General features: G+C 42.9%; 1 protein-coding gene across 1 annotated transcript in view; it reads right to left on the bottom strand.

The window, feature by feature from the left end:
• MAP1B (microtubule associated protein 1B) overlaps positions 1–25,498 on the bottom strand; it is an 87,759-nt gene that overhangs the window by 46,185 nt on the left and 16,076 nt on the right. The window contains exon 2 of the mRNA XM_044276047.1: positions 2,535–2,636. Coding sequence (XP_044131982.1) covers positions 2,535–2,636 — 102 coding nt within the window. The remainder of the gene's footprint in view (positions 1–2,534; positions 2,637–25,498) is intronic.

Genomic DNA, 25,498 nt, shown 5'->3' with positions numbered 1-25,498 from the left:
TTCTGGCGAAGAAAAGTCACAAATTTTGGAGTAAGTCTCGGTTTGTAACAAAATTTGCAACTCTCTAGCTTTTTCCAAAACCTTCGCCACTTTTTCAAAAAGTGGGCTGGAGGAAGCAGGCCAACTTATTTAACATCATGCACACCAGACAACTGGAGCACATTACACCTGAGATCTACTTCAGCTCCTGGCTAACGTAGATTTTGGTTCTGGTGCACGGGTGGCTCGACATGCACCACAACTATTTAGAGCCATGCACCTCTTGATAATTGTGGCCCTTCTCACACCAGTGCGGGACAAATTAAGACTAGAGTTCACAACGCTGGTCTTCATGTGTTATATTATGAAGATGAGTCTTGCTTTAGTAAATATTTGTATTCCCCATTGAATTACAATTATGGAGCGTCTCTTCGTAGAATTCAGTGTTGTGCTCTTCCTCCTAGAACAAGGATTAGCAGCCTTTGCCACTCCAGCTGCTGTGAAACTACAACTCCCAGCATGCACACCTACTTAGCTGTTCTTGTCACGTCCATAGAAGTGAAAGGAGAATTCTAGGAGTTGTAGTTTCAGAACAGCTGGAGTGCTAGAGCTTTCTGACAGCTAGGTGTTGTGTTACCAGTCTGGGGTCTGTCACTACACACACTGACAGTACCCAATCAATGCTAACAGTGTTAGACGGTATAAGGACAGTAACACCCAGATGTCAGTTTATACTTACATTTGTAAGAGGAATAACAGAGGAAAAGTACAACAAAGTAGTAAAAAAAAAAAAAAAAAAAACATGATTCAGCATTGTCACCTTATGGGGAATATAAATAATGACTAAAACAGACACAGCAGATAGGTCCTCTATAAATGCCGTGGCTATTTATGTTTTACTGTCGAATACTTCCCCGAGAGCTGCCATCAGGGGCGGATTGGTCATAGACTCTACAGGGAAATTTCTCAGTGGGCCGATGCCCAGGGGGCTGCCTGAGCCCTCCTTACAGCCAGTAGTGATCTGTCTCTCCCAGAGTTAATTAACGCTGGGGGTGTCAAGTAGTTCTGTACCTGGTGGGCGACCACAGAGGCCCTCCTGATTCCTGAATTCAGCTGTTTTGTCATCCTGAGGCAACTGGAGTAGGAGGACAGAATGTGGCAGCTGGTGCTGGTCACCACAGGGGGAAGCTTCTCAGGAGGTATTTTGTGCTCCTGGGGCATTAGTTTGTGCTACACTATGTTTTTCGATGCTGCCGGGACAGTTTATTGTATTTGGCTCTGCTAGGGCGGTATTTTGTGCAGTATATTGGCATTGCTGGTCCCACCTACTTGTGTTGCCCTGCCTTCTGTCAATTTATGACCTGCCTACAACATGGGGCCACTTTTATTTTTTATTTTTTTCCATGGCCACTTCAAGTTCCCAGTCTGCCTCCTGGTTGCCATTTTAGAGGTACATACCTTCCTTAGTAATCCTTAGTGACCCTAGAGTCATCTCTAGGTAATTAGTATGTGGTTGGTGGTAGTCCTACAATCCCCACCCCCACTGTTCAGCTGTACCAGTCAACCACCGGCACCAGGAGTGGCCCTGCCATGGTACTTCAGCTCAGCTCTCATTCAAGTGAACGGAAGCTGAGCAGAACTATGCCAGGACCGGAAACTACTGAGCGAATGGTACCTTCTGCTTTCAGCTCTGGAGGCTGACTGAAGCTGATTGGGGGGATGAAGGGGGTGTGAGATGTCAGACCCCTGTAATTCTGATATTGATAACCTACCCTGAGGATACGTCCTCAGTATCTTAGTCCTTGAAAGCCCCTTTAAAATTCTGCTCCATTGAAAGGGGTGATATCTGTGGTCAAAACTCACAATAAAAATTAAAGAGGACCTTTCACTACATTAAAAAATCTAAACGAAGCATACAGACATGGAGAGCGGTGCCCAGGGATCTCCCTGCACTTACTATTATCCCTGGGCGCCGCTCCGTTCTCCCGGTATAGGCTCCGGTATCTTCAGATTTTCGGCTAAACTGGGTGGAGCGCTGGCGATTGGCCAGCGCTACAGCCTAGGAGAAGGAGACGCCGGCAGGCTCCACCCAGTTGAGCCGAAAATCTGAAGATACCGGAGCCTATACCGGGAGAACGGAGCGGCGCCCAGGGATAATAGTAAGTGCAGGGAGATCCATGGGCGCCGCTCTCCATGTCTGTATGCTTAGTTTAGATTTTTTATTCTAGTGAAAGGTCCTCTTTAACATGTTACAGATTAAAAAAATCTGCATTGAAGGTCATTGCATAATAAAAGTAGGCAGGATGTGGTTGAGATTTAATAAAATCTCATCCAAATGCCTAGTACTGTAATTGGCTTTAGATTTTACTTTCAGATTTGCAGCTTTGGGATGTGTCCTGAGGGCTTATTCACATACTGCAGCCTTGTTGTGTTTTTGGACCAAGATTTAGCAAATGTGGAGCAAGAACACTGCATGAATAAGTCATTATACTGCACCAAGTCAGATACTGAAGAGCCCGCAGTGAATTATTCTCATTTCTAGATCAAACGCTCACCTCTGCTTTCTGCGGAAAACCGCGCTGAGTGACGGGATACAAAGAGCTTTAGTTCTTGATCTAAGTTGCATTCAGTGAGGTCTGTGTCCCATGATCGGATACCTGTAAAAGAAATCACAGGAACACACTTTTAATATTTTTAATACATTACTGTTATTCATAGAAATATTAGCTTTTTATGAGGTTATGTCATGTTTTCAGTGCAAGTGCAGAATTGTAGGCCCTCCGGCCTTCTCCCTCCTATACCGTTTTAGCGGAGCTGAGTTTGTTAATGCAACCACTTTAATTGAAAAAATAACATTTGTTTTAAACTTAGACGGAGTAATTTGCCCATTGGACAAGAGTTTGTAAACGCAATATAGCTGATCATTTCACACTGTGGGAGGTATTTTTGAGGGCTTTTCACCAGTATTTTGGGGTGGGGTTAAAGGGAATGTGTCACCTATAATTTTTTTCTGCCAGTTAAAACCAGATAGCGACACATATCCCTTTTTCTAGTCCGTTTCAATTTTCTGACTGTTCAATTTTCATTCTGTTACCTGAACATGATTATGGGGATGCGCCATCTTGCCTGAGCCATACTGGTCTATGGGTTATGTCTGGTAGCAACTCAGCTCCTGCGGACAGGTGTGGTGCTAGTTGTGGAAAAAAGCAGCCATGTTTTTCTAAGGCTGGACAACCCCTTTAACAGTACTTAGAGATATGCTTTACAGCAGCCACCATGGGACATGGATACAATAGTCTGGAGGGAACTCATTGACATTTCTAGGCATGCTCTGAGACCTGTGCAGAGGTCAGGAGGGAGGAGATAAGCTTTAATATCATCTATTGTGACTGATGGATCATGTGTTATCTATATATAGGTGATATCTGTCATTATAATCGTGCCTGTGATAATGAGATTCCTGCTGAAAAGTGATCTGTACAAACTAAGAAGGCTTAGGCCTCTTTCACACGGGCATCAGTTTTTTTGCCCGGATAAGAGCCGGGTGCGTTGCGGGAAAATGCGCGATTTTCCCGCGCGAGTGCAAAACATTGTCATGCGTTGCACTCGCGTGAGAAAAATCGCGCATGTTTGGTACCCAAACCCGAACTTCTTCATAGAAGTTCGGGCTTGGGATTGATGTTCTGAAGATTGTATTATTTTCCCTTATAACATGGTTATAAGGGAAAATAATAGCATTCTGAATACAGAATGCATAGTAAACCAGCGCTAGAGGGGTTAAAAAATTTTTAAAAAAAATGTAACTCAGCTTAGTCCACTTGATCGCGAAGCTGGCATCTCCTTGTGTCTCCTCTGCGCTGAGCGGCTGAACAGGACCTGGGGTGAGCTGCTCCATTAAATACAGGTTAAGGACCTTCGATGACGTCACTCCGGTCATCACATGGTACGTCACATGATCTTTTACCATGGTGAATCACCATGGTAAAAGACCATGTGATGACCGGAGTGACGTCATCGAAGGTCCTTAACCGATATTTAATGGAGCAGCTCACCCCAGGTCCTGTTCAGCGCAGAGGAGACACAAGGAGATGCCAGCTTCGCGATCAAGTGGACTAAGGTGAGTTAAAAATTATTTTTATTTTTTTTAACCCCTCTAGCGCTGGTTTACTATGCATTCTGTATTCAGAATGCTATTATTTTCCCTTATAACCATGTTATAAGGGAAAATAATAATGATCGGGTCTCCATCCCGATCGTCTCCTAGCAACCGTGCGTGCAAATCGCACGGCATCCGTACTTGCTTGCGGATGCCATCCGATTTTCACACACCCCATTCATTTCTATGGGGCCTGCGTCACGTCGAAATCGGACAATATAGAGCATGCTGCGATTTCAACTGAACGCACAAGTGATGCGTTAAAAACAACGCTCATGTGCACAGCCCCATAGAAATGAATGGGTCAGGATTTAGTGCGTGTGCCATACGTTCGCCGCACGGATCGCACCCGCACGGAAAACTCGCCCGTGTGAAAGGGGCCTTAGAGGCCAGTGCAAAAACTGCAGGAGTTTAGGATTTTTTTAAAATATAGATATTGGAATGGAAAATTAAAAATAACATCACCAAAAATTCTTTAAAAATATGTTTAAAATAAAATCATCATTTAAAGAATAGGCCATTTTCTGATGACACATTCCTTTTAACGGGGAGGTCAGCAAGTATCTAACAGATTCCAAATTAGGCAGATGAAAAGGTCAAATCGACACCCGCTATGAGAAGATTTACTGCTTTAAGAACAGTCCAAAATCTGCCAAGTTTATTAATAAATGTGAGCCTCCTAATAAATTTGGCACATTTCCCCCCTATGTGTTTCAGTATAAGATAGGCATATGAAACGCTAGTCTTAATAAATCTCCCACTATGTGGGACCTGGTTCTAGTGGAAGCTAGAGTGGGCCAAAGGTCCTCCTGCCGCCTGTATAGTAGAATTCATGGACTACTTTTTGATATCTCATACATTGATTTCACAGTGAAATACAGTCCATATATATATATTTGGACAGAGACAACATTTTTCTAATTTTTGTTCTGTACATTACCACAATGGATTTTGAACAAAACAATTCAGATGCCTTTGAAGTTCAGACTTTCAGCTTTAATTCAGTGGGTTGAACAAAATGATTGCATAAAAATGTGAGGAACTAAAACATTTTTTAAACTCAATCCCTTTATTTAAGGGGCTCAAAAGTAATTGGACAAATTAAATAATTGTACATAAAATGTTAATTTCTAATACTTGTCTTGAACTCAGGGACATCACCAGACGCTGTGTTTCCTCCTTTTTAATGCTCGGCCAGGCCTTTACTGCAGCGGTTTTTAGTTGTTGTTTGTGGCCTTTCTGTCTGAAGTTTAGTCTTTAACAAGTGAAATGCTCTATTGGGTTCAGATCAGGTGACTGACTCGGCCATTCAAGAATATTCCACTTCTTTGCTTTAATAAACTCCTGGGTTGCTTTGGCTTTATGTTTTGGGTCATTGTCCATCTGTATTATGAAATGCCGACCAATCAGTTTGGCTAGATTTGAGAACACAGTATGTCTCTGAAAACCCCAGAATTCATCCGGCTGCCTTTGCCCTGTGTCACATCATCAATAAACACTAGGGACACAGTGCCACTGGCAGCAATGCATGCCCAAGCCATCACACTACCTCCGCTGTGTTTTACAGATGATGTGGTATGCTTTGGATCATGGGCTGGACCATGCCTTCACCATACTTTTTATTTTCCATCATTCTGGTAGAGGTTGATCTTGGTTTCATCTGTCCAAAGAATGTTCTTCCAGAAGTGTGCTGTTTTTTTTTTTTTGTTTTTGTTTTTTTTAGCAAAGTCCAATTTAGCCTTCTTATTCTTGAGGCTTATGAGTGGCTTGCACCGTGCACTGAACCCTCTGTATTTACTTTCATGCAGTCTTCTCTTTATGGTAGATTTGGATATTGATTCACCTATGTCCTGGAGAGTGTTGTTCACTTGGTTGGCTGTTGTGAAGGGGTTTCTCTTCATCATGGTAATTATTCTGCAATCATCCACCACTGTCTTCCGTGGGCGTCCTGGTCTTTTTGCATTGTTGAGGTCACCAGTTCTTTTTTTTTCTTTTTCAGGATGTACCAAACTGTAGATTTTGCCACTCCTAATAGTGTAGCAATTTCTCAGATGTTTTTTTTCTGTTTTTGCCGATGATGGATGGCTTGTTTCACCTGCATGGAAAGCTACTTTGACCGCATGTTTACTTCTCAGCAAAATCTTCAAAATGCAAGCACCACACCTCAGATTAACTCCAGGCCTTTTATGTGCTTAATTGAGAATGAAATAATGAAGGAATTTCCCACACCCGCCTATGAAACAGCATTTGAGTCAATTGTCCAATTACTTTTGGTCCCTTTAAAATCAGGGTGCCACATGTAAATGAGCTGAAACTCCTAACCCCGTCATTCAATTTTAATGTTGATACCCTCAAATGAAAACTAAAGATCTGGACTTTATGTCCATTATATAACTATAACTTGAATATGTTTTAGTAAACCGGTAATAAAAACAAAATTTGTGTCAGTGTCCAAATATATATGGACCTAGCTGTATATTTCATTCTTTTCCCCACACGCAGTAGAAAATACACTTATTTTAGAGACACATTTGATTTCCCGTAGCCCTTGTTACTATCATCTACATCCCGTCTCTACAGACAATACTTTTGTTTAGTCAGTAGCTGAAATACACGAGGGACTGCCTTCAATACAGGACTGTGTTACTAAGAAACCTGCTGATTTCCCATGTGCTGAACTCTGCTTACAACAATGTGTTCTGACAGTATTCACGAGCCGCTCTAGTAGGAATCCTAAATATTCCTATATGGTAGAAATTTAACTGACAAAAAATGTCTCCACAAACATGGAAAATACATCAGGAGTATATACCAGTGATGCACACCATCTCAGCTCTATAGAAACCCTGGAAGCTTATACTGAGGACCATCAACACTACCATGAACCCCTATCACACTGGACATGGGGTCTCATCACATGGACCACACACACAGTCCCTCCTTTACTGTCGTATCGCATAATATGGGGCGAAATTTACTATAACATGCATGATGTGTGGCAGTCAGAATGGAGAAATGGTTCATAAATTATGAATGTTGTGTCCACTCCATACAAGCATCTTTGAATGGATATGGCTACTTTCACATCTGCATTTTGCTATATGGTTGGAGATCCATCACAGGATCTCAAAACCACAGCAAAACGCTTCGGTTTTCTCCCTATTCATTTTCAATAGGGACAAAACTGAACAAAATTGAACTAGAGTGCGTTTTGTAGACTTTTTGTGTACATCATGGGATACTGTGCAGGACGGATTCTGGCATGAAACTGTCACGGCTGTGTCATGGTCTGGTGGTAGTGGACCGTGACACTTTAGCCACGCATGCTTTTAGCATGTTTACACACTTCCCATTTAAGGTTGTTGTCCCTTCTCATTCTGGTGGGTATGGGGTTAAAGTGTGAGCAAGGTGGAGCTGTGTGTGGGCTTTTATAGTACTTCGGCTTTGAGCCTGATGTTAGTGGGACTTCAGCTTCTTGTGGAGCTGGAGTTATGCTGCCATCCTGGACCTGACCATCTGTCCAGTTTCAGGGTCACCATCTTGGACATAGATTGTCATCCCTTATGTATCCTCCATTTTCCCTACCTTACTTGTGTTGATGTTTGGTGTAGGTTTATGTTCAGGGTGTGGTGTACGTCTTGTTGTTGTTTTATATCTGGTCTTTTGGTGTTGTTCGTCCAGCATGTATGCAAGGCATTTCCCTGTGTGTTGTGCCTCTGGGGAGGGGGCTCCTGGGTTCCTCGGAGGGGGAACCGCGTTGACACCTGCCTGCAGAAGTGGGCTCCAGGGTTTCCCAGAGGGGGAACCACTAGTCAGTAGCAGTTGTTGTTTCATCCATTTGTTGTGGCAGGTAAGTGCTGTTGTTCCAGTGTGTGTTGTTTATGCTGGGTGCTTACCTGCCAATCTGGTTTATGCTACTGTCTGTCACTTTCTTTGGTGATAGGCCTGCTGGAGACTCCGGTTCATCCATGTCGTGGATGAACAGGTTGTCTCCTAGCCCTGACATTATTACCAGGGATCTCTAGGGTTAGTAGGGTCCAAGGTATAGGGAGATATAGATAATAATCAGGCGGCACTGCATACACTGATCACGCCGTATTGGGACCGGGCCACATGCAGTATAAATTGCTTCTCAATGTGGTGCTCAGCAAAGTGATAGCTTGGTAGCAGACAAAATGGCAAATTGTGAGGAGAGTTGAAAAGAAGTTGCGGCACTCACCGAAGTGTATCAAAGCTTTTCTTTTATTGTGGCTTCCTTAGCAGGTAGCAAAAAGGATCCGGGGCGGACACATAGGTTGCGAGCAGCGACGGCCGTTTCGCGCGCTAAGACGCGCTTCCTCAGGCCACTGATTACGTCATTGCGCCTACGTGCGCTTTATACAGGTGGACAGGGGGACGGCCGACGCCGTCAGCAAGTACCTCACTCCCACGGATGTGACGTGTAAAATTCAAGCAAAACAACAGGTAAGATTGCATTCTAAAGGTTAATTGAGTCAGCGACAAAGGCAAGACACATAAAACATACAAAGGAAGGGCGATTATGCGAGTATACATAAGAAACAAGTGGCAAAATTGCATCTCTTAAGATTGCGGTCCAAAAGGGATGGAATGACTAATATAAGTGGCGGCAGTAAATTGCGATTCCCGACCAAGGACCATGTACCCGTTATGCATATTTACAGGCCTCATCAAATTGGCACAGTATACATTGGGAAGAGCATAAGGGGAGGGGGATCCGCTTCTACATGGGAAAGACAAGTCGCAAAAAGGTCCCTCCTAATGTGAGCGCGTAAATTTTCACAGAAACACGGACATGTCATTTCTATCATTCATTCCTACCGCCTGCATGGCCTGCGTGCGCATAATCCACCTTGCCTCCCTCTGCAGGAGCAGGCGATGTCGGTCACCACCCCGAGGGATGGGGCGGACATGCTCTATGCCCGCAAAGGAGAGGCAACGCGGATACGCGTCGTGGGCCGTGCGGACATGCTCAATGAGGCGTGGACTGCCTCTGCCTGATCTAATCGAACCAATGTGTTCGCGGATGCGCTCTAAGAGGGGGCGAATTGTCTTTCCGATGTAGAAGCGTTTACAAGGGCAGAAAACCACATACACTACGTAGGACGTACGGCAGTTAATGAAATCCCGTACTGTGTGTGATACACCACCTATTGTTAAATACCTAGAGCAGACATTAAGTGCACAGAAGGAGCAATGGCCACATCTAGATGTGGCCATTGCTCCTTCTGTGCACTTAATGTCTGCTCTAGGTATTTAACAATAGGTGGTGTATCACACACAGTACGGGATTTCATTAACTGCCGTTCGTCCTACGTAGTGTATGTGGTTTTCTGCCCTTGTAAACGCTTCTACATCGGAAAGACAATTCGCCCCCTCTTTGAGCGCATCCGCGAACACATTGGTTCGATTAGATCAGGCAGAGGCAGTCCACGCCTCATTGAGCATGTCCGCACGGCCCACGACGCGTATCCGCGTTGCCTCTCCTTTGCGGGCATAGAGCATGTCCGCCCCATCCCTCGGGGTGGTGACCGACATCGCCTGCTCCTGCAGAGGGAGGCAAGGTGGATTATGCGCACGCAGGCCATGCAGGCGGTAGGAATGAATGATAGAAATGACATGTCCGTGTTTCTGTGAAAATTTACGCGCTCACATTAGGAGGGACCTTTTTGCGACTTGTCTTTCCCATGTAGAAGCGGATCCCCCTCCCCTTATGCTCTTCCCAATGTATACTGTGCCAATTTGATGAGGCCTGTAAATATGCATAACGGGTACATGGTCCTTGGTCGGGAATCGCAATTTACTGCCGCCACTTATATTAGTCATTCCATCCCTTTTGGACCGCAATCTTAAGAGATGCAATTTTGCCACTTGTTTCTTATGTATACTCGCATAATCGCCCTTCCTTTGTATGTTTTATGTGTCTTGCCTTTGTCGCTGACTCAATTAACCTTTAGAATGCAATCTTACCTGTTGTTTTGCTTGAATTTTACACGTCACATCCGTGGGAGTGAGGTACTTGCTGACGGCGTCGGCCGTCCCCCTGTCCACCTGTATAAAGCGCACGTAGGCGCAATGACGTAATCAGTGGCCTGAGGAAGCGCGTCTTAGCGCGCGAAACGGCCGTCGCTGCTCGCAACCTATGTGTCCGCCCCGGATCCTTTTTGCTACCTGCTAAGGAAGCCACAATAAAAGAAAAGCTTTGATACACTTCGGTGAGTGCCGCAACTTCTTTTCAACTCTCCTCACAATTTGCCATTTAGTAGGGTCCAAGGTTCCGGGTATTAGCCCTCCCACCATTAGCGTTCGCTCATACAGTTAGTAGGTCAGGGCTAGGATTTAGGGATGTGTTACAAGGTGACCTGTTCCCTTTATTCCTGTTTGCAGGCCTAGTGGTATATCCAGACAGCCTACATTGTATGGTGCTGAGTTCCCCCCTCTTCCCACCGTGACAGAAACACAATGTAAGTCAATGGTGTCCAAACCAGTTTTTTTTAGATCCGTCTTGGATCCATCTTGTTCATTTTGGAGGTAATACAATTGGATCCATTCTGAACGGATGCAGACGATTGTATTTTTGCTGGATCCATCAGGGGATCAGCAAAAACACAGATGCGAAAGTAGCCTGTTTCCCATGTTGAAATTGAAGGCAAAACATAATAAAAACATGTTTATTGCTATTGAAAAAACTATCGTTGCCTTATGTATTCCACATGCACTAATAAGGATCTTGTATTTACTCTGTAACCTTGTCAATACTTTTTCTGAAAACAATAAACATTTTGAATGAGAAAAAACATGTTTATTGCTATCGGTATGCATAATCATTTTCCTGGCTTCAAGTCAAATGATCGTAGTGCAGTGGGCGTGATATTTGCATAGTGCTGAGCCTCTAGGCGTAATGGCAATGCCCCCGTTGCTCCTAGAGGTTCATTCGCATATAGTAAAACTTCATTTTCCTCAGCAATGCGGGCACATATGAACATGGGACCAACACAGATGCCTTCAGCTGCCAAGTGCACATGTAACAGGTCAGACTGTTTCATAGGTACAAATCTGCTGACAGATGCCCTTTATAGGACACTACAGGTAAAATACATACTGTACATACATACAGCCAGGTCCATAAATATTGGGACATCAACACAATTCTAAAATTTTTGGCTCTATACACCACCACAATGGATTTGAAAAGAAACAAACAAGATGTGCTTTAACTACAGACTGTCAGCTTTAATTTGAGGGCATTTACATCCAAATCAGGTGAACGGTGTAGGAATTACAACAGTTTGCATATGTGCCTCCAACTTGTTAAGGGACCAAAAGTAATGGGACAGAATAATAATCATAAATCAAACTTTTACTTTTTAATACTTGGTTGCAAATCCCTTGCAGTTAATTACAGCCTGAAGTCTGGAACACATAGACATCAGCAGACGCTGGGTTTCATCCCTGGTGATGCTCTGCCAGGCCTCCACTGCAACTGTCTTCAGTTCCTGCTTGTTCTTGGGGCATTTTCCCTTTAGTTTTGTCTTCAGCAAGTGAAATGCATGCTCAATCGGATTCAGGTCAGGTGATTGACTTGGCCATTGCATAGTATTCCACTTCTTTCCCTTAAAAAACTCTTTGGCAAAACTTTGGAATCCTTATATTTTCTTAATTACCCTCCAATATTCACCAAATCATGGGTAAATTTACCGTTGTTATTTTTAGGCTGCTGCCATCTTCTGAAAATGCTGAGTTTCAGCAAATTACTATATCCTATGCAAACACTGCCAATCCTAATTAGACACGCAGATATTCAAAAACTCTCTAGAGAGTTCCGTTGTTTCACATGGAAATCAGGAAAACCTAGAATATCGCTTAACTCACTATCCCGATCAAAATTGAGGGGTGGAGTCGGATTCCCAGATATCAGACGATACAATCTAGCACATCTGATGAGATACTGTTTAGACTGGTTAAAAGACACCTCATGCTATTTTGTCCTCCCCATTAAAGCGGAATTAGCTAGCCCCTGGAGCCTAAATGCTAGTTTACACAGAAAATACTCCTTGTTACCCCGGGCGCTGAAACTCAGTATTCTGATTCGTGACACAATAGCCACTTGGAAAGTGGTCAGGAAACTTTATAACCTTCCGTTGCAGTTGTCTAAACACATGAATATATAGAAACATCCTGAATTTCGGGCATAATCGATAAATAAACAATTTTCCCTCTGGGCAGGATTGGGAATTAGGGAGGTTAGACACATGATAAATCTGAAGGAAAAAAAGATATCAAAATTCTAGAGAAGTTCAGGATGTGTATGGCATCCCGAGCTCTCATTTCCTTGCTTATCAACATCTCCTTGTTTTTTTAAAACCTAGATAGAGTACAAGACTTGTCCAATGAATGTAGAACAAATTTGTTTCACTCTCTGGTCACTTCAGGAGGAACGACAAACTCTTTGGCCTACATTTATAGTTGTATGAATGACGTAATGTCATAAAAAAGGTTGGCGCAAGGAGTTCCCGAAACTGTCCATACCAGATGATATATTGGAGGGATGGGAGCGAGTCCGCAAACATATAGGAAATGAAATATGGAGGGAAACGCAATTCAAAGTTATACACAGGGAGATATATGGTTTCCATGTTCCTAGAAATCCTGCGAAAATTGATGAAAATAAAATAACACATTGCCCGAAATGCCAAACACCAAACACAGATATGAAACATAGTCTATGGGCTTGCCCTAAGGTAAAAGATTTTTGGAACTCTCTTATAGTTTTGATTGAAACTAAAACTCATATAACACTTCCCTTAGACCCAATTTTATTTTTATTTCATACGCAGACAGAAACATGTAAAGTCAAGTTTCCACCAGTGTTCCACGTGATTTTGCTAGCGGACAAAAGGAGTTTGTTAAGGCACTGGTTAAACTCAAGTGCCCCACAAATTTCGGAGTCATTTCAGATGACCACAAGATTTTTAATATTGGAGAAATCAGAAGCTGAATACTGCAAATCTAAAATCAACCAAATCTTTCTTTGGAAGATGGAGACCATATATTTAAAAATTCCTTAAGACAGAGGAGATCCAGGAAATTGTGCGACCTTTTAAGCACACGGAGTGGTTTCTAAAATTGGAACCATCAGATCTTTGGTACACACTTTTTTCTAAATAACATGTATATTTGGAAAATAAAAGTAACAGAACTTAAGATATTACATTAAGAACAAAAGGCGATCTTGGATGCTAGGCGGTCAAGGAGTAAGATAGACAGGAAAAGGGGGTGGGGGGAGGGAGTTTCCAGTATGTTTTGTTTAGTTATTAATCATAACTTATGATCTATAATCGGATATAAAAGGAAAATGATACTTTGATAGATGTACATTTGTTTCTAACATCATCTCATATCTACTACTAGAGATCATCATTACCTGATATGTATCAGATATGTCTTTGCATAATTCTATTGTATATGAACACACATTGTATGTGATTACTATCAAAAATCATAATACAATAAAAATTATGGTTTAAAAAAAACGAAAAACTCTTTGGTTGCTTTTGCAGCATGCTTTGGGTCATTGTCCATCTGCACTGTGAAGCGCCGTCCAATGAGTTCTGAAGCATTTGGCTGTATATGAGCAGATAATATTGCCCGAAAAACTTCAGAATTCATCCTTGCTGCTTTTGTCAGCAGTCACATTATCAATAAATACAAGAGAACCAGTTCCATTGGCAGCCATACTTGCCCACACCATGACACTACCACCACCATGCTTCACTGATGAGGTGGTATGCTTAGGATCATGAGCAGGTTCTTTCCTTCTCCATACTCTTCTCTTCCCATCACTCTGGTACAAGTTGATCTTGGTCTCATCTGTCCATAGAATGTTGTTCCAGAACTGTGAAGGCTTTTTTAGATGTCGTTTGGCAAACTCTAATCTGGCCTTCCTGTTTTTGAGGTTCACCAATGGTTTACATCTTGTGGTGAACCCTCTGTATTCATTCTGGTGAAGTCTTCTCTTGATTGTTGACTTTGACACACATACACCTACCTCCTGGAGAGTGTTCTTGATCTGGCCAACTGTTGTGAAGGGTGTTTTCTTCACGAGGGAAATAATTCTTCGGTCATCCACCACAGTTGTTCTCCGCGGTCTTCCGGGTCTTTTGGTGTTGCTGAGCTCACCGGTGCGTTCCTTCTTTTTAAGAATGTTCCAAACAGTCGTTTTGGCCACGCCTAATGTTTTTGCTATCTCTCTGATGGGTTTGGTTTGTTTTTTCAGCCTAATGATGGCTTGCTTCACTGATAGTGACAGCTCTTTGGATCTTATCTTGAGAGTTGACAGCAACAGATTCCAAATGTAAATAGCACATCTGGACCTTTTATCTGCTAATTGTAATTGGGATAATGAGGGAATAACACACAGCTGGCCATGGAACAGCTGAGAAGCCAATTGTCCCATTACTTTTGGTCCCTTAACAAGGGGAGGCACATATGCAAACTGTTGTAATTCCTACACCGTTCACCTGATTTGGATGTAAATACCCTCAAATTAAAGCTGACAGTCTGCAGATAAAGCACATCTTGTTCGTTTCATTTCAAATCTATTGTGGTGGTGTATAGAGCCAAAAATGTTAGAATTGTGTCCATGTCCCAATATTTATGGACCTGAATGTATGTATATATATATATATATATATATATATATAAAGAAAACATATAAGATACAAGCAACATTAATGGCTTCCGAATTTGTGTCCTGCATCTTGGCACATCTTAATCAGTTCAGGATACGAAGCCTGTTGGAGAAGAGTGTTCCCTCACAGCTTATTTTGTAATACAACACCACTTAATCTCTGCCTCTCAGTCTAAATGGTGAAAATTTTCTTGGAACGTCATTACTATATTCTGCTTTCAATGTTAAAGTCTATTATAATGCATACACAGCAAATAACTATACAGCATGTCCTGATCCAACCAAGATGACCAGGTGAAGTGCATTAAAGCAACTGTAAGAGGCTCTTCTCTGCAAAAAAATTTTGAAGAAAATTTCGCCAAAATTATTCCGGCAAAATGTCAGCAAGTACTTTGTACATCAAAATTATACAGCAAATGATGCCGTGTAAACATAGCCTAAATTAACATTTCCTCAGAGAAAAATACTTTTCCCCTGAATATAAGTCCCCCAATTCTCTATGTCTTTTAGGGCTCATGTACACAAACGTATTTTCTTTCCATGTCCGTTTAGTTTTTTTTGCGGACCATATGCGGAACCATTCATTTCAATGGGTCCGCAAAAAAAAACTAAAGTTACTCCGTGTGCATCCCGTTTCCGTATGTCCTATTATTGTCTACATTACAGACAAGGATAGCACTGTTCTATTAGGAGTCAGCTGTTCCGTTCCGCGGACCGCAAAATACATATGGTCGTGTGCATGAGCCCTTAAGATGCTAGACATCATATCCAGTTGATTGTAAGGCTGGGTTCACAGATGCGTCGAATTCCGGTATTCTGTTCATTGGAATCATCCGATCTGGCATATGTTCACTTTAACGGTTCTGTCAGGTTTCTGGCATGTATAGTAAGCACTCTGCTGGACAAAATATTTGTGGTCTTTTTTTTCAATGGAGGCTCCTGCCTGAACCTCTGCTGCAGATGTAAACCTAGCCTTAGATTGGTGACAAGCAGCAATGCCACCATTACAGTTCGACAGTCCGCATTTTGCTGAACAGAACGTCTGGGCCATAATGTTCTATATTTTTGCATGACCACAGAATGGTGAAGTTTTTTTTTTTTCTCCGCTGTATTCTCTGAGGAAAATAAACTGTCAGATGAAATGCAGAATGTAAAAGTAAATTCCCCATTAAAAGTGTCCTGTCTGACCCAGGAAGAAGTACAACAGCGACTTAAAAAGATTAAAATAGACAAATCGCCAGGACTGGATGGCATACACCCCCGTATCCTAAGGAATTAAGTAAGGTCATAGCCAGACCCTTATTTCTGATATTTGCAGACTCTATACTGACAGGGAGTGTTCCACAGGATTGGCGCATGGCCAGAGGCGTACATAGGAATCACTGGGCCCCATAGCAAAAATCTGAATTGGGCCCCTTAACCCCGCCCACTACCCACCATGGCCCCTCCCACTTCCTGACTTTGCTCCTCCCATGCCACACCCCCATTAAATAAATTTATACATGACCTACAGAAACTGTTAGGGGTTTCCTGGGGGTGACCTGTCACATGGGATATCTGCTGCAGCCTGCAGGTCTCCTTATTTGGGGTGCCATGTTAGGCTACTTTCACACTTGCGTTCGGGTCTCCGCTTGTGAGTTCCGTTTGAAGGCTCTCACAAGCGGCACCGAACGGATCCGTCCAGCCCTAATGCATTTTGAGTGGATGCGGATCCGCTCAGAATGCATCAGTATGGCTCCGTCTGTCCTCCGCTCAGCAGGCGGACACTTGAACGCTGCTTGCAGCGTTCGGGTGTCCGCCTGGCCGTGCGGAGGCAAACGGATCCGTCCAGACTTACAATGTAAGTCAATGGGGACGGATCCGTTTGAAGTTGACACAGTATGGCTCAATTTTCAAACGGATCCGTGCCCCATTGACTTTCAATGTAAAGTCAAAACCGATCCGTTTGCACTATCATGAACAAAAAAAATTTTTTTTTTTTTTTTTTTGTTCATGTTAATGCAAACGGATCCGTTCTGAACGGATCTAAGCGTTTGCATTATAGGTGCGGATCCGTCTGTGCAGACACCAGACGGATCCGCTCTGAACGCAAGTGTGAAAGTAGCCTTAAAGGGAATCTGTCACTAGCAATTTACCCCCAATTTTTTTTTCATGAATCCATGTTTAACAGAGTACCTGTTTTCCATCTGTCTTGTTCTTTTGATTGTGAGTCTTGTCATGTCTTCAAAAAATCGATTCTTATGATATGTAAATGAAGCTGTAAGGAGCCCAGAGGGGCGTTATTCTTTCTCCACGGTGCCCAGGAACGCCCCTCTGAAATGCCAGTGCCCGGCTAAGTTTGAAAACTAATAACGCCTCCAAGTTCATCTAAATCGCCTCCCAGAGGCGCGGCTAAGTGCTCAACACCCCCCCTCCTCAGTGCCGCGCTCTGCGGCAAACACCCCGATCCTCCTCTCGCCGGCATGCCAAATCCCGCGCAGGCGCAGTGCCGTCAGTCATCTTATCATAGCGCAGGCAATCGCCGGCACTGCGCCTGCGCGGGATTTGGGATGCCAGCGAGAGGAGGATCGGATTTGGGAGGCGATTTAGATGAACTTGGAGGCGTTATTAGTTTTCAAATTTAGCCGGGCACGGCACTTCAGAGGGGCGTTCCTGGGCACAGTGGAGAAAGAATAACGCCCCTCTGGGCTCCTTACAGCGTCATTTACATATCATAAGAATCGATTTTTTGAAGAAATGACAAGACTCACAATCCAAAGAACAAGACAGATGGAAAAAAGGTACTCATGGATCCATGTTTAATAAAGTACCTTTTTTCCATCTGTGTTCTTCTTTTCCATGTCAGTCTTGTCCTTTCTTCTAAAAATCGATTCTTAGGACATGCAAATGACGCTGTAAGGACTGGAGCCCAGAGGGGCGTTTTTCTTTCTCCACGGTGCCCAGGAACGGTGCCCCTCTGATTAGTGCCGTGCCCGCCTAAATATGAAAACTACTAACGCCCCTCTTTGATGACGCCCCTCTTTTCTCCCCAGGGCCCCCCCCCCATGTTTAGCTGAATCGCCTCCCAGAGGCGCGGCTAAGTCCTCAACACCCGCCCCCCCCCCCCCCCCCCGGGCGCCGCGCTCTGCAAACACCCGATCCTCCTCTCGTCGGCGTCCCAAATCCCGCGCAGGCGCAGTGCCGGCGCCTGCGCTCTGATAATACGGCTGAGGGCAACAGCTTCAACATCGTCACTGGGCTCGGCGCATGCCCAGTGACGATGTTGAAGCTGTTGCCCTCAGCCGTATTATCAGAGCGCAGGCAATCGCCGGCACTGCGCCTGCGCGGGATTTGGGACGCCGACGAGGGGAGGATCGGGTGTTTCAGAGCACAGCGCTGAGGAGGGGGGCGGGTGTTGAGGACTTAGCCGCGCCTCTGGGAGGCGATTCAGCTAAACATGGGGGGGGGGCCCTGGGGAGAAAAGAGGGGCGTCATCAAAGAGGGGCGTCATCAGTGGGCGGGCCTTATCTGCGCTACGGGCCCCCCAGTGCCGCGGGCCCCATAGCAGTGGCGTGGTCTGCCTCTATGGGCGGTACGCCACTGCGCATGGCAAATGTGGTGGCAATATTCAAAAATGAAATAATAATATAGGCTGGCTCACAGTATTTTTGCATCAAATGCAATATTTATTATTATAAAATGCAACTACGTAAATATCAACATATCAGCACAAGTACATATATGTGTATACTGTATAAATATAGACAGTGCGGAGCTCACGCACTAACTTATACAAACTGGAGTACTCCTAAAATAGATGAGACCTTATGACTATACTGGACCTGCAAACTTTCAATTGGAACCACAGAAAATGTCCTCGGACTAGATATCAATTTGCCAGTTTGTTGGAACCGTAGGTAGGTACCGAAATACAGAGCTTACTATTATAAGGATAACTTTTGAACCTATTTGGTTCCAACAAACTGGCAAATTGATATCTAGTCCGAGGACATTTTCTGTGGTTCCAATTGAAAGTTTGCAGGTCCAGTATAGTCATAAGGTCTCATCTATTTTAGGAGTACTCCAGTTTGTATAAGTTAGTGCGTGAGCTCCGCACTGTCTATATTTATACAGTATACACATATATGTACTTGTGCTGATATGTTGATATTTACGTAGTTGCATTTTATAATAATAAATATTGCATTTGATGCAAAAATACTGTGAGCCAGCCTATATTATTATTTGATTTATCTGTTTTCTTTCAGCTGGTAACTGAAAGGCTGAGCTCCAGTAGTTTGCTGGTGGAGCCTTTCTAATAGTATTTAATATTCAAAAATGGTCCAATAACAGAGCCTGGAAACTATAGGCCGGTAAGTTTAACATCTGTTGTGGGTAAATTGTTTGAAGGTTTTCTGAGAGATGCTATCTTAGAGCATCTTAACGGAAATAAGCAAATAACGCCATATCAGCATGGCTTCATGAGGGATCAGTCATGTCAAACTACCGTAATTTATTTAGTTTCTATGAGGAGGTAAGTTCTAGACTTGACAGCGGTGAATCAAAGGATGTCGTGTATCTGGACTTCTCCAAAGTATTTGACACTGTACCACATAAAAGGTTAGTATATAAAATAAGAAAGCTTGGACTGGGAGAAAATGTGTGTATGTGGGTAAGTAACTGGCTCAATGATGAAAAACAGAGGGTGATTATTAATGGTACATACTCAGATTGGGTCACTGTCACTAGTGGGGTACCTCAGGGGTCAGTATTGGGCCCTATTCTCTTCAATATATTTATTAATGATTTTGCACAGTAATAACATTTTTGCAGATGTGAAGTAATTAACACTGAAGAGGACACTATACAGCTACAGATGGATCTGGATAGATTAGAGGCTTGGGCAGATAAGTGGCAGATGAGGTTTAACACTGACAAATGTAAGTTTATGCACATGGGAAGGAATAATGCAAGTCACCCGTACATACTAAATGGTAAAACACTCGGTAACACTGACATGGAAAAGAACCTAAGAATTTTAATAAACAGCAAACTAAGCAGTAGAAACCAGTGTCAGGCAGCTGCGCCAAGGCCAATAAGATAATGGGTTCCATCAAAAGGGGCATAGATGCCCGTGATGAGAACATAGTCCTACCACTTTACAAATCATTAATCAGACCACACATGGAGTACTGTGTACAGTTCTGGGCTCCTGTGAACAAGGCAGACATAGCAGAGCTGGAGAGGGTCCAGAGGAGGGCAACTAAAGTAATAACTGGAATGGGGGGACTACAGTACCCTGTAGGATTATCAACATTAGGGTTATTCACTTTAGAAAAAAGACGACTGAGGGGAGATCTAATTACTATGTATAAATATATCAGGGGTCAGTACAGAGATCTATCCCATCACCTATCTATCCCCAGGACTGTGACTGTGACTGTGACGAGGGGACATCCTCTGCGTCTGGAGGAAAGAAGGTTTGTACACAAACATAGAAGAGGATTCTTTACGGTAAGAGCAGTGAGACTATGGAACTCTCTGCCTGGGGAGGTGGTGATGGTGAGTGCAATAACGGAATTCAAGAGGGGCCTGGATGTATTTCTGGAGCGTAATAATATTACAGGCTATAGCTACTAGAGAGGGGTCGTTGATCCAGGGAGTTATTCTGATTGCCTGATTGGAGTCAGGAAGGAATTTTTTATTCCCCTAAAGTGGGGAAAATTGGCTTCTACCTCCCAGTTTTTTTTTTTTGCCTTCCTCTGGATCAACTTGCAGGATGAGAGGCCGAACTGGATGGACAAATGTCTTTTTTCGGCCTTATATACTATGTTACTTTTGCGGCACCATTGAAGTGAATGGGTCCGCATCCAACTCACAAAGAATGCAGATCTGATGTAGACCAAAAATATGTTCATGTGCATGAGCCCCAATACTGCAATGGAGTGTTGATAAAAGGAACGGTCACCCATAATCTATACAAGGATGCTGTATCCATGAGGATAGTTTATGATTGAAACATAGGGCAGAAGAATGAATTTGAAAGAAGACAGACGTTCCTTGACTGGCCCTGTGTGAACACATCTCCGAAGGGTGCACTCATTGTCTGCTTCAGTTTTTTTTTTCATATTCAGATATAAAATAGATAAAGATCAATGAAAAGCTAAACAGGATTTGATATTCTACTAACAATTCTGTCTTGTAGCCTCAGAGAACCTCAAGAATTCCTCTCCAAATGCATACAGAGACATATGGTTATCAGTGACTGTTCCGTCTACAGTAGGATGTTCTAGGCATAGCTTTCATATACATATGATGACAATTGGAGGTGACAGCCTTTACAGTCTGGCAGATTCCTCTTTTGGAAGAATTCTTCTATACCTGGATGAACTACGGTGCATAATCAGGCTTCATTGTTTAAAAGGAAGTTATAACAACTTGTAAATTAAAGGGGTTCTGTCATGAAGACAACTAGAGCACTATACTGCACGGAAGCCCCCCCGAGCAGAGAGATGCTAAGTATCAGCTGCTTTCCCCCTGGTGGACCAAGCTTGTCCATGTATTACAGGGATGGCATTCAGAGGAGATGTAACTTACCCAGGAAGTAACAGCTGGTTAGAGAATAGTTGAGATCATCTGATCTCAGCGCTGGCTTCATTACAATAAATAGAGTTGCAGTCTTGAAAGAGTCCCTTTAAAGAGAACCCGTCACCTCTTCTGACTTACGCGTTTTAGAAACTACTTACATTCCCCATGTAAAAACAATTCTATTGACTTTATGTTGACTCTATGCTGTGTCATTCCTTTATTATTCCTGCTAAAAGTTATATGAATGAATTAGTAGCAGTTTGCAGTCAAGGTCCAGATGGGTGTTACTAGTTGGGGGTGTTTTCCTGCTCAATCTGACACTATCTGATTGGTACCGCCAGTGTGAGACTTTGCAGGGACATCACCTAACTGGTAACACCCATTTGGACCCTCATTGCATACGGCAAGTAATTCATTTATAACTTCTAGCAGGAATAATAAATGAGTGGCTCACAACATAGAGTCAAAAGAATAGATGACTGAACAGTTCTTACATTGCGTACACTGCTAGGACTCCAAATGATCACCTGTAATCTATAAAGGAGCATGACCGCAAGTGTTTAACTCTCTTGCAATGCCAGAGCAGCAAAGCATTGCGCAGTTATCATTAAAGTCAATGGGCTGTCCGATTTGGGTCCTCCAGAGAGGCACTTTTTGCAACCCCTCTCTACTCTGACCCCTAAATGGGCACCCCTGTCTATTAACTTACAATCCCCAATAGGGTATTTAAAAATGGGTATTTTTAAGCCAGACCATATCATACCCCTGTCGCTTCGCAGTCATGTCATGTGTTGCATGTCATGTCACGACTCCACTGACGATCATTGTGTTGTTGCAATCTGGAATCGCAATCTTCAAATCCTGTGACACATATGATTTGCATTCCCAGCCTTAGGCCGCTTTTACACAGTAAAGCCTGATTCATATGTCACGTACAGTACCGCACACTTACCCATACATTTTAATGTGTGTGTTCGCACATCAGTTTTTTTTACCGTGGTCCGTGTTTTTAGCACGGATGCATGCTCTATTTTGTCTGTGTTCACTGATTCATCACGCCCATTATAGTCTATGGGTCCATGAAAACCATCCGTGTTTCATCCGTGTTTCACAGATCATTAGGAAGAGATGCTTTGCAAATTATTTTTCATCTTTGTAGTGTCAGTGAAACACGGATGATACACGGACAGCAAAAAACAGACAAACGGACCCAACATGGATTCATCACTGACATCTTCACAGAGGCATCACTGACCACCTTTTCACGGATTTAAAAACGGACGTGTGAATGAGGTTTATGTCTCAGGCACACAACTGTATGTATTTTGCGGTCTGCAAAAAACGGATCCGCAAAAAATTCGGATGACGTCCGTGTGCATTCCATATTTTGTGGAACAGAACAGCTAGCCCCTAATAGAACAATACTATCCTTGTCTGTGATGTCTGTTTTTTTTTTTTTTTTTGCAGAATGGACACACGGAAATAGAATGCACACGGAGTAACTTCAGTTTTTTTTGAGGACCCATTGAAATGAATGGTTCCAGATAAGGTCCACAAAAAAAAACTGACACGGAAAAAAATACGTTTGTGTGCATGAGCCCTTAAGTGTTTGATCAGTGATTTCTATCAGTGATTCTGGGCCAAAACCAGGTGCAGGTCAAAAACTCAGAACAGGTGGTCACAGCGTCGGACTGCCCCACCAGAGTACTGGAGGATGCCACAGTGGACCCCACAGGTCCAGGAGGAAAACTCATTTGGAGCTACCCTTGGAGTCAACCACTTGGCACTAGTGGTCTATTTCTTTGAATCAAAACCTATTAGACTTTATTGATGATATGGAGGTTTGGCCCCGAGAATAATTTTCTCTGGTCCAAGGCTACAGGTGGAAATCTTTCCACTATACCATATCTCCTTGTCAATCAAAGTGCAGAGGGTACAGCAGTTGCAGAGAGAGCAGAGCCTCTAGGTGTAATAGCAACGCCCACATTGCTCCTAGAGCCTCATTTGCATTTATTAAAACTTCATTTTTCTCAGCAATGCGGGCACATATGAACATGGGACCAACACAGATGCCTTCAGCTGTAAAGCACAGATGTAACAGGTCAGCCGGTGTCATAGGTACAGATCTGCTGACAGACGCCCTTTAAGGCCTCATGCACACGACCGTTGTGTGCATCCGTGGCCGTTGTGCCGTTTTCAGTTTTTTTTCGCGGACCCATTGACTTTCAATGGGTCCGTGGAAAAATCGGAAAATGCACCGTTTGGCAGCCTCATCAGTGATCCGTGTTTCCTGGCCGTGAAAAAAATAGGACCTGTCCTATTTTTTTCACAGCCAACGGTTCACGGACCCATTTAAGTCAATGGGTCCGTGAAAAATCACAGATGCACACAAGATTGTCATCCGCGTCCGTGATCCGTGTCCGTGATCCGTGTCTGTTTTTTCCTATCATTTCAATGGCAAACTTGACTTTTTCATGTCCGTGGATCCTCCAAAAATCAAGGAAGACCCACTGATGAAAAAACGGTAACGGATCACGGACCTACGGACCCCGTTTTTGCGGACCTTAAAAATAAACGGTCGTGTGCATGAGGCCTAAAAGATATAAATGTTCTTCATATTTCACATCATTATAAAATTTTACAAAAGCTGATTTTTAAATACAGAAACATAAGATTCATCTGAGATATAAAATGATAATCTATTTAAATACAAGACATTCCAAGTAATTTCTCACTGCTCCACTTAATGAAGCGAAGTCCTATTTCTTGATATCCTTTCATCACTAGGCTCTTATCGGCCACTAACAAGCCTGCGGTCTCTCGTTTGTGACATCTCTGAATGGCTACTTAGAATTCAAAGAAATTAAAATAGGAATCACACATGACTGCGGAGTGCTGGAAAATCAAGGAACATAATGAGCCATTAGCTGCCTGTAGTGATTGTTAGGCTACACTTAGAAGTGGAAGGCACAGAGAAGAAGACCCAAGACATCGACCTGTTCCATGCGCGGAGAGCATGGGACCGATATGTCCACCATAGTGTATAACACATTTTGCAACTTGTTAATTCATTGTAAGACTAGACATAAGCTAGCTATTCAGTGGCTTGCAAAAGTTTGGGCACCCCTGGTCAAAATGACTGTTACTGTGAACAGTCAATCAAGTTGAAGATTAATTGATCTCCAAAAGGCATAAAGTTAAAGATGACATTGCCTTTGTATTTTAAGCTACAACAATTATTTTATTTTCACCTTTTACATTTTCAAAATAACAAAAAAGAAAAAGAAACTTTGGGAACCCTGCATGGTTAGTACCTTTGTTGCACCCCCTTTAGCAAATATCACAGATTGTAAATGCTTTTTGTAGCCAGCCAAGAGTCTTTCAATTCTTGTTTGAGGCATTTTCATCCATTCTTCCTTGCAAAAGTCTTCCAGTTCGGTAAGATTCCTGGGTCGTCTTGTACTGAGGTCTATCCCCATATCTTCAGTGATGTTCAGATCAGGGGACTGTGAGGGCCATGGTAAAACCTTCAGCTTGCGCCTTTTTAAGTAGTTTCAGGTTGCCAATTCCTCATCATGCCATTAAAACACAAGAATAGTGAAAGTCAAGAGAAGGTCTGGAAGACCTTAACTGCTCATAGTAACAGTAATTTTGACCAGGGGTGTCCAAACTTTTGCATGCCACTGCATATACTTCAGATAAAAGTCAGTCATTACTGACTTTGGCAGGATCTACTGATCTAATGTGTATTGGTGAACAACCCTACTCTTCCGTGAACTATAAAATAAGGATCGGGTATGTCCTATCTTCTGTTTCTGCAGCAGGTAAAGCACTGCCTGAGGGATCTGACTGCTGCTAATTTTCTTCCCTCCAATAAAGAAAAACAGGCGCACTCAGCTGAGTGTTTGGCCGACAATTATCTAAAATATATGACTAGCTTTAGGTTTTTAGTAGCTAGATATTTTTATGAATAATAAATAAATAAAAATAACTAAAAAATATATATACATTTATCAGTAATTATTATTATACTATTTATTTTTAATGAAAGAAAAAAAGTAGTTGTAACTTCATTGTTCATAATTCAC

Source organism: Bufo gargarizans, chromosome 1, assembly GCF_014858855.1.
Source record: "Bufo gargarizans isolate SCDJY-AF-19 chromosome 1, ASM1485885v1, whole genome shotgun sequence".
Lineage (NCBI taxonomy): Eukaryota > Metazoa > Chordata > Amphibia > Anura > Bufonidae > Bufo > Bufo gargarizans.
The sequence above is the reverse complement of the archived record's forward strand: the minus strand, read 5'-3'. Positions and strand labels throughout refer to the sequence as shown.